The following is a 10833-nucleotide window of genomic DNA, read 5'->3' on the forward strand; positions in this document are numbered from 1 at the left end:
CCGGTGTGGATACCCAGCACTGTGATAATATGTAACATGTCATCATCACACCTACCTTCATTCCCTGATATCCTACAGGTCCAATGTCACCAGGACGGCCCTGAAAAAGTTAGATATTATTAGAATTGCACAAATGCCAAAAATCAATCTTATGTTGAAAACTAAGTAACTGGTAAATAGATTTCCATAAGTGAAGCCTAAATAGTCATTTAGGCCTTAAATGTATATTCATTAAAAGATATTTAATAAACATGTAACTTTTGCAATAATTATAGATAATATTTGTCAAAAAGATTAAGAAACCATCTGTGAAGTTATGTGAAATGGATATCATGTAGTCATCTAAGGCCAAGATGCGAAGAATAACTTGTAATATTGGACTTAGAGCAAAATTATAATTGATTGTTGAATGTGTAATTTACGATAATAGAAGAAACATTGACTAACACTTGCAGAAACAATTTACACAAACCAGATACAGAAGAAGTACAACCAACATTTTATGAGATAGAAAGTTTACAAGAAGTGGAAAAGACTTTCTTGCAAACTATTGGCCGACTTCCAAGATAGGAATTCTCTAGGAATAAGTGAGAGGCACGATACATCATCATAGTTCCTTTGCCTCATGCACACGACCAAGTACAGAGTTTGCGGGCAGCTCACATCCCCATAGACTTCTATTAGGCACGTTTGCGGTGCATGCACAATGCCTCACACCACCATGGACATGCTCACCGGTTCTCACTCCGCCTATACAAATGGGGTTGCAAACAGTGGCATCTGCCTCTTTTGTATGCATGGGGCCTCATAGTGTTACATGGCATCAAGTCTACTGGCATACCAAGGTGTAGATTATAGTAGATTTATGGATTTATAGTGATCTTTCTTGTGCAGGACTTATTCTAATTTAAAGGCCTCCTTAAAATGTAGTGAATACCAACTGATAAAGAATGCTAATATTATAAAAGGAACAAGTTCTGAAAATGCCAATTTACAGACTAAATACAGCTGTGGAATTGATTTTCAATTCGTTCTTAACTTTACTACAAAATAAGGTGAGGCTTAAAGGAGAAGGGATGTGCCCTAGAGATCATTGCAGCAAAATTTTGGCTTCAAAAGTTAATCTAATGTGAACCAACAAAGAGATTGTTGTGACGTGTTGGATATATCTAGAGAGATGCTTTAAATGTGTGAATTATGAATATCTTTTTGCCTGTTTGGTTATATTAATAATTTCACTCCAAAGTTTATAGTTTCCACTAACCATTTAATTTTTTTGAGTATAGGAGCCCCAAAGTGGTTTAGTGTCCAAAATCTAGCTGACAGGTTACCTTCAATTGTTAAAATTGTGTTTTTTTATGTAGCCAGCACTATGAAGAGCTTAAAAGCTTGTTGTATACTGTTATACAAATCTGTATGAATTTCAGAATGCGGTAAGTTCCCAAGCTCCACCTAGTGGTGACTTTAGGTACAGAAATTTTTTCATGTAAATCTAAATTTGCAGGTTATTTGAAGTTTGGTTTTAGTAAGCTCCAACCTCTAATGCCATAAATGTGATCAAGAATTGAATTAGCTCAGAAATTTGGACCTGTTTTGGTTAAAGATAATTTTGATGTTCAAAATTGACCATTCATCTTAAAAGGCTATCTGTTCATTGTGTTAGATTATTATATATTGGGGGAATTTAATACTGCACCTGTGCCGAAAATTTGCAGCATTGCAGATTTTAGACCATTTTTTGCCATTTTTCTGACTTGTCCCACAAAGGGGGTGTGTCTGAATAAAAGAGAGTGTGGGTTTAGGGAAAGGGTGTGGCCATATGGAAATAAGTCCAGGCACCCAAAAAATTAGAAGGGTGCACCACATTGTATCACACAGTTTAGACCAACTAAAAGACTCAACAGTCTTACACTGGGACAGAATTATCATCAGAATGATGAATCTCTCATAGCACTTGACTAATGGTGTCAAGCTTTACACTGTTGGAGCCTGTGACACATTAATGAATTACCCCCATTGCGTTCGGTTTAATGTGGTTAAAATGTAGAATTTTCAGGTTTGGGTTATTGTGGCCTTAGATACCATGATGAAGTTCCAAATATGTTTACTTACAGGGTCTCCTGGAAGTCCACGCTCTCCTGGTAGGCCAGTTTTACCGGTTTCTCCCTATGGTTACATGAAAACCGTTATAGAAATGTATGATTTAGTATGATTTTCAATTATTTTACTTACCTTGTCATACCCCTCACCTCATAACCAGGGGGACCAGGTGGACCTTGACTTCCACGGGGAGGCTAAGTAAAAATAAGATTATATAAGTACATTTCATGAAATATGTCTGTGTTAATGGCCCACCCAATGGACTCTACTTACCTGGCACTCATAAGAGCAGCACTGCAAAATTAAGAGAAGGGAAAGGGATGGTTAATGCAGACATAACACAGCATTGTACAGACATTATTGTGTATTCAAAATTGGTAATACGTACCCCATGTTCACCATTAGTTTTCTAAAATAGAAAGAAGAAACAGTTAAGCTCCATTAATTCACTGCGGTAACTTGCTGTTAGATTGTTATGTGATATTACTTTAGATTTAAAAGCAGCTTAAATTGTATGAAATGCAATATATTATACTTTCAATAGCTGGTGGCCAAATATTGTATATTAATTTAAAAGTTCTCCTCCCATATGCATATACTGCATAAATGTAGGAAAACTAAAAGGCTTGGGCAGTGAATATACCCAATCCTTCCACAAACATGTAAGGTAATGAATTGGTCCACCATAATCGGCAATCTAGTTACTCACAATGGTGTCGATGATGCTATCAATAGTGTTTTCTAGCTCCAGGTTAGACAAACCAGAAGCACTAGTGGCAGTGAAGTTCTTCCTGTAGTTTGGATCAGAGGCAATAACACTGAGACGTGGCTCCTGTATATTAAAAAAAGAAGAAAATATTAGAGGTTTATTCTATTTGTCTTGGTTCCACATCATAGAATTACAGAAGTATTGCCTTGTTTGCATAATGGTAAGGTTAAAGTTAAGAACCTTTGTCTTACCAGGTGATTTGGTGAGATGGCAACAGAGAAGACTTTAATTCCAAGGTGTTTGGCTTCATTTGCTGCATCTTCCAGGCCACCACATGGCTCCTTGTATCCTTCCAAAGGATGACCATCTGTGATCACAACTAGATATTTGTTCTCCCTCTGGTGGGATCCTCTGTAAGGTAAATTCAAGTTAGACAACAATAGACAGATTAATGTTATCATCGACATACAGAAGATAGATAGATATATATAGACTGTAGAGTATATAGAGTGTTGGATATACAATATGTTATGATACAAACCCAATCAGGACCTCTTCAATTCCTCTTTTAATGGCGCAGTCAGTATGAGTACCTTTGCCAATGTACTCAACTTTATCAACTCTAGTCTTCAACGTATCACGGTCTTTGGCTAGATTGAGGAGGGGGCTAATTAGGATGACTTCATCACTGTAGTGCAGAGCTCCTGCATTCCATACAAGGTTACGGTCACACCGATAATACCTAAAATAATAAGGACGACACAACATATCATTTATGATAGGACAACACTAAGAGGAATACCTTTGTAATATAAATGAGAAAAGTTTAAGTAAAATAGTAAAATTTCAGTAAATAAAATTGTCAAAATTGGAAATATTGTAAGTGTTCATCTTCCCTTTAAGTACAGGGGAGCTAAAGTATATAAATGGTAGGTAGTCTAGAGTGTTATTCACTCTCTGAAGGCGCTATCTACTGTGGCCAAGAGGTTAGGGTCCTGGATTGGAAATTCTTATGTTAACCTTACAATTACTTAATAGGGTATATGAAAATATTTGCTTAACGGGGGTTGTCCACTTTCAGAAAAATTATTGATAGTGTTTGTGTAATAAAAAGTTCTACAATTTTCCAATACACTTTCTGTATCATTCACTCAGAGTTTTCTCTATCTCTGCTTGCTGTAAATATAAAAGGAAGCTTCATTGTTTACTTCCTGTGAATAAAATCTAGGCCTTGGTCATGTAATGTCACACAGGTGCAAGGCTTGTTATAACACAAAGCTATTAATACTCTCTGTGATACTAATGGGGGTGAACCTGTGAGACATCACATGACCAGGGACAGATTCATTTCCACAGAATGTAAACAATAAAGCTTTCTGTTGTATCACAGCAAACAGAGACAAAGGGACATATGTTACTGCCCCCATGTTACTGTCCCCAGCCTCTTGATGTATCGGGCTGCGCAAAGACAGCAGCGTATGATAAATATCCCCCAAAGTAAAAAAAAATCCTTCATAGGGTGCCTAAGTGGCACATTGTATCATCAAGCAGGTTTGCTAAAAAGAAACTATGAATAGAAGAATATATTTACTATTAATGACTCAAATTGCCCAAACAGGTCCTCTTATGTATCAATGTGTCCCAGGTTCTGTCAGTTTAGTGGAGGAAAACTCTAGTCATTTTCTGTGCCAGATTTATCACTGGGTTAATGAATCTGATGCAGGATAAGACTTAAGATTGTCGGTTTCCAGTTTAGACCTACTTTAAAGTGGTCTAAACAATTTTTGGCGCTAAGAACATGCAAATAGACCACGCCCCCTTTCGGGCAACCCACGCCCATTTCCCAAAGGCCACACCCCCTCAGTCGGACAGGTCTAAAAGCCTTGATACATGTGGCGCAAGGCATTTTAGACAGTGTTTTAGGTGCAAAACCACCAGAATTGTGGCGCAAGTGCGTTAATACATCCCCCCCGATGTCTACAAAATAGCAGGACGCATAAAATATCAAAATGTTTCTAAAAATTTCTATAGCAAAATCTTAACTGAGCCTTAACCTCTGTATAATCTTTCTTTATGTGTTAAAAGAGTCACATTTCTAAGAAGATGTTACCTTGTAGTAAGTTTATCTATAAACTTTTTGGTAAACTCTTTGACTTGTGTTACAAGAGTTTTGAAAGGTTTTACACGGAGAGCAACACTCTCTGATGTGTCCAGCACGAAGAAAATATCCACTGGGCAATCTGAAAAGAATCAAAAGATGTACAAATTATTAAGGGGTTACCAGAAGAAAAAACTATTGGTAGCAGTGGGTGCCATTTAAAAAAAAACATAAAAGAACAAGTACACACTTTGCCTATGGACATATACTGCCCCCATTGGTACTATGGACAGTGATTGACTGGTAAGTATCGGAACTATGGGGCTCAAAAGGAGAATGTTCCCCATAGAAAGACACAAGCATACATGCAATACATAACAGTTGGGTTGCTGATTCAAGTTTTTCATTGGGGCCCTGAAGTTTTACAGAATGGTTGGGCTATATTCATATGAATCCATTTTCACTAAAGACAGGTTACAGAAGCCCATTACAACTGCATGGTAAATCTGTCTGTCTTCTTTCTCTAAGCATTTGCATTACAATATAATTGTGTGTAATAACTTACCTTGCACCCTGACAGAATCCTCTGTTTAGTCCCAGAGGTCGGGCTTTGGTTTGGATGCATTTCAAAAACAACATGTGACTTGTCTGTGCTGCAGACTACTCAGCTCTTGGCCCCCACCTTTGTACTCCTGTACAGCTCCTTACTCCTACTCCTTCACAGAGCTCACAGCCTGGTGAGCTGACATCAGTGGGAGTTGAGAGCTGAGCAGTCTACAGAACAGACGAGTGACATGTTGTTTTTTGAAATGCACCCAAACCAAAGCCCAAGCAAGGAGAAGGATGCGGTAAGTTATAACACACAATTATATTGTAATGAAAATGCTTAGAGAAAGCAGAAAGACATATTTACACTGCAGCTGTAATGGGCTTCTGTAACCTGCCTTTAGTGAAAATTAGGTCCCTGGTGATAGACAGAAGCACCTGGAAAAGAAACACGCCAACATATGGATAATATACAAATACCACAAACTATACCACTGTGTGATTTGTTGGTGTCATGGAACAAGGGTACAAGGTGTGAATCCTACTAAACCACCGTGTCATGTTAAAGGAAATCCACCATTAAAATTAAGCATGATTAACCAGGGACACTTACTGTGACTGTGATAATCTTCTTATTTTTGTTATCCATGACCTTCTTCCTTTTTAGTATGCTAATGAGCCCAATGTGCTACTGGGCCCCAGAGCCCCTCTGTGCTGCAGATTCACAGGCTGTTACAGTGTGCAAGAGCTAATTCCCCCTCCCATTGTGTGCTGAAACTTCCTGTGCTGCAGTGAGATTACATCAGGCAGAGGGGAAGTGTTGAGGAAGCAGAGGGGCAGGGGAGTAGACACTGTAACAGCCTGTGAATCTGAAGCACAGAGGGGTTCTGGGAACCGTCCCAATAGCCCTTCAGCCTCATTCGCATAATTTGATGGTAGATTTCATTTAAATACTTTCCCGCCATTGTATATTTCGCTTAAAGGAGTTTTCCATGAGTCAAAAAAACCGAATGATGCTGGGTAGGAATAAAAAGAATGCATATTTAACCCACTCCATCTCTCACTGGCTCCTTTGCTTCAGGCTTCAGTAACTCCAGTTTTGGGGCCTGTGTCTGGCTGGAAGTTCCAGGGAGCTACTCAAACCACAATATATTATTTACATTTTCCATTGGATCTCCTTTCCTTTATTGTCCCCTGCTGCAGGAAGACCACTCTTTGGTTGAAGCAGAGCCCGAGCCTTGAAGCTTTCAGCTAAAAAGTGCCATACTGATGCAGGAACGGGGAGCCAGAGAGAGGTAAGTATGCATTCTTTATTTTTCCCACTTTAGTAACAGTATAGTAGCTTCAGAAACTCTACAAACATGGGGTACAAAACATGGACTACACAATGAAGATTTTTACTCATCAATTTATTGGAAATAGCCTATATAGAGGCCTATTTAAAACAAAATGGCTGCCTATTAGGATCATTGACTTTAAGATGGCTACTAAGAATGCAACACAAAGCAAATCTAAATCTAAGTAGCAATATTGCTCATAGGCATAAGAGAATAAAGTAATGCAACTCATTATAAGACTGTCCCATTGGGACCTTATATAGTTTCTATACAAGGACAAGCCAATAAGGAGCCATGCAAAATCATGGTAAAGCAGCTGCTATTCTTCTGACAGATTTCTAGGGCAATGCTGAACAACTGTAGCTGTTTAGGCCCACAAATAACCACCTCTTATCCAGGAAAATGGCAAAATCACAATGATCTTATGGTAATAATTATCTTTATGTATATAGCGTCATTATATTCTGTAGTGCTTTACAAATCAAAGGGGGCAAATACAAACTGCAACCTGTGCCTTTATCTCCCTCTTCTAATTCACGCTCATCCATCGCCCATCTCCTCTTCCTGTCATGTGTAAAGAGCAGGTAGGGGACGGAGGTGATGGTGTGGAGTAGAGGAAGAATGCACAAGGAGACTGAGACACAGGCACACATAGGCTGCAGCTGCCCCCTTCCTCCAGGGACTTACCACATGCTGCTGGCAGAGAGCCAGGTAATGTGAAATAAAGTTTAACAAAGTACTGAAATTATTCAGTAGGCATTTTTATAACTAGCATAGCATAGGCTATTGGAACCTATCACTAGCTAAATTTGTAATGGGTACACAAATGTATTGCAAACTCTCATAAATTTTGGTTTTGCAAAATTAAAAATCTGCATGTTTTAATGGCATTTACAGTGGTAAAATGCATAATTGTATCTTTATACTGTGGATCAGCTTGATTTCAGAATGAAAACCTTTATGATTTGTGTTTTTTACTTCCTGTACACAATAGAGAGACTTAAAACTTTTCTATGCAGGGGTTTGGCTTTTGCAATATTAGATGCCGTTTTCATCACTTTTCTTCAATATTTATTTGTCTGATTGTGGATGTTTAAAACCTATAATTTGCAATTATAATACAGAAGTATTGCAGTGTAGTATGCTTTTCAGGGCCTAAAAGATGTACTAAAATAGCAGGTTTGGGGGCACTGGTAGGCCCCCCGGCTGCCATAGCCCATCAACATGTCAATATTGAGCAGGCAGAAGGAAGATCGGGCAGAGATAGGTGAGGGAAAAGGGCAAAAGTACTGCAATAGCTGCTGCTATGGGGCTCAAGGTGTCCAGGGGCCCAACAACTCTGCTTTAATTAGTTATGCCTAAAGTGGTTGGCCATTTTTTTTTAATTTTTTTTGTATACATACATTCATAGTACTGCACTATTTTCTTCATTTGTAATGTTTAGCTTCCTGGTTCAAGTTTTTTTACCTTATCAGTACCTATTCAGTTGCCATTCCTATCCATAAAATGGCAGCAGATGGAGGGTCATGTGATCCTAACAGCCAATGACCAGGACTTTAAGTTTGCATTCATAAATACTGTCATAATGTCTTGTTAGATGGATTCATTATAGAAGTTTGGATCCCATGACCCTCTATCATCCCCTTTAATTGGAGGCGGGGTCTAACCTCAATTCTGCTATCGGGCCCGGCCCTTCCAAGTTATGCCACAGGTGAGGGAATCCCCTACCTCTGTCTAATTACTTAGATGCTGTTGTCCCTATTGACTGCAGGATCTAAGAAGCTTAATGGATGAAGTTTCCTACAGACCAGAGCAGAATGATGCACATGCCCATTGCCAATGGCACAGACAGTACCTTGCTATGACAGCGCTATACATGTAAGGTGGTCATCCCCAATGGATAACAGATACCTATCCTGAAATAATTGTTAAGCAGTCTTTTCTGTTCTTGTGCTACCCTTCCTCCAATTAAATGAGCAAATGGAAAACTGGAATGACCATTTTGTTTGTTAATGGGGTGTGTCCCTACACAAAATGTATTTGTAAGCACTGATTGGACAATGAAGAAGTCCAATCTACAAAGGAAATATTCTCCTAGAAAGCAGGTCCTAATCAAGCCCATACACATCATGTGCATTTATAACACAATATAAAGAATAACAAATACAAAACCATCTATTACATGACATTACCAATACATTGTTATAGTAAACTTTATCATATTTGCATATTGACATAAATGGTTATTTTTATCAAGTGTTCATAAGTGCTAAATGACATGAAGTCAAATGCAAAAGTAAATTCTAAAAAATATACAAGCTCCCTTCTGCATCCACATTCTTAAATGAAGAATCTAAAGCTTCAAAAACTTATCACTATTTCAATTGCTTCATATAAAATACTCCAACTTTTATCAATATTTACAGATCATAGCTACATATAGATTTTGACTAGTAGTTGCTCCATTTTTTGAGGGTGACTCCTCCCGCTATTTTGGTAGAGCCTCCTTTAAAGTTGCTCCGCCCACAATTATCTTTAGTCTAATTTGTATTTTACAGATATGGGATTACCTATACATGATCTAGAGGTAACTTGGATATATCAGTGCATTGTACTTTGTGGGTAAATAAAGGAATAGTCTAGATTCCAGAGAATGTTTGGTACAAGTAAAAGAAAAGTACATTTACTATGAGTTATCTTATAAGATAGGGTTATAATGAAAATGATACATTGCAATGAAGAGTATGTGGAAAGTAAATCTAATTGGAGCCGAGTATAATATATAGAAGACACAATACAGTTACACATCCAACTTATTAGCCTGTGGGTCGCATTCTCCCAAAACTTAAGATTTGGTGGTAATAGGAAGAATATGTTAAAGTTACTATGATCTGGGGTACAAGGGTCAGGTAGAAGTGACTTAACATGTAAATGGTTAAGGAAAATATCATGTAATGTTACCTTGATAGGAAGATTTTCTGTCTGGTGTGGGGAAGATGATCTCAGTGTTACCGCCAGTGCCAGGCAATGAAGGATCCTTGATGGGATCTTTGCCCTGCTGCTGTGCGATGCCCCCTCCTAAGAGAAGGTAGAGGTGCAGCAGGGTCAGAGGGAGGTCTCCCCTCAGCATCTTCATGGTACCCCCTGTATCCAGGCAGGAGGGGAGTTCAGCTAGTGCCTGACAATGCTGCGGAGTCCTGCGCTGCTGGGAATGCAGAGCTCACACACACAGTACAGAGAGGGGCTGAGCTGACACACAGGGAGGGGAGAAGGTTTGGGGAGAGGATGGTCCTTGTGAAAAGGAGGGTCAGTCTGGCAAGTTTTCATTCTAACAGTGACGGGGGAAGTATACTGTATGTCGCACTATAGAGAGGGGCTGCTCATGCTGAGAAGGGTGTAGTGGATTTTCGGAGGAATTAGGGTGAAGACAGAGGCTGGCACAAGAATATATTGAAACATCTGGAAGAGGCAAAATAGTAATCATAAACCAATAATAGTAAAATCAATAACAACAGCCATATTAATACCAATAATATTACCCCCAAAAAATTATTCAACGCTCTCATATATTTGTATGGACTTCAGTGTAACATTTCTATATCTGCACATCATAAACTTTTTGGAAATGTTAAAACTTTCAGTGTAGAAGGTAACAGACAACAAATACAGGAACTTAATGTTGGGTGGAACCTTTTGGTGGATTTTGGTCTACTGATTCCCCATACCCCCTTAATATGTAGCATTCATTTCCCAAAACATTTTTTCATAAAACGCTTTGGTATTTTGGATAAATACTTTTTTCATAAACTAAATATTTTTGTTACCCTGTGTAGAAACAATTGTGGTGTAAGAGCTGTAATGTACAGGTACCGAAGCCTTCAGCACCACCAGGTGACACATCACAACAGGTCAGATACCACAACAGGTCAGATATCACAACGGGTCAGATATCACAACGGGTCAGATACCACAATAGGTCAAACATCACACCAGGTCACACACCCCAGCAGGTCAGACACACAGGTCAGAGACCACAACAGGTC

The 10833-nt window shown here is 38.7% G+C and overlaps 1 protein-coding gene across 1 annotated transcript in view; it reads right to left on the reverse strand.

Annotated features, from left to right (window-relative positions):
• Positions 1–10079, reverse strand: part of COL6A1 (collagen type VI alpha 1 chain) — a 32633-nt gene extending 22554 nt beyond the window's left edge. The window contains exons 1-10 of the mRNA XM_072121544.1: positions 9752–10079; positions 4920–5049; positions 3351–3551; positions 3061–3220; positions 2810–2932; positions 2489–2509; positions 2374–2394; positions 2250–2294; positions 2113–2166; positions 56–100 (exon numbers count right to left, since the gene is read on the reverse strand). Coding sequence (XP_071977645.1) covers positions 56–100; positions 2113–2166; positions 2250–2294; positions 2374–2394; positions 2489–2509; positions 2810–2932; positions 3061–3220; positions 3351–3551; positions 4920–5049; positions 9752–9926 — 975 coding nt within the window. The 5' untranslated portion in view covers positions 9927–10079. The remainder of the gene's footprint in view (positions 1–55; positions 101–2112; positions 2167–2249; positions 2295–2373; positions 2395–2488; positions 2510–2809; positions 2933–3060; positions 3221–3350; positions 3552–4919; positions 5050–9751) is intronic.
• Positions 10080–10833: the final 754 nt, after the last annotated feature.

This window comes from Engystomops pustulosus, chromosome 8, assembly GCF_040894005.1.
Source record: "Engystomops pustulosus chromosome 8, aEngPut4.maternal, whole genome shotgun sequence".
Taxonomy (NCBI): Eukaryota; Metazoa; Chordata; class Amphibia; order Anura; family Leptodactylidae; genus Engystomops; species Engystomops pustulosus.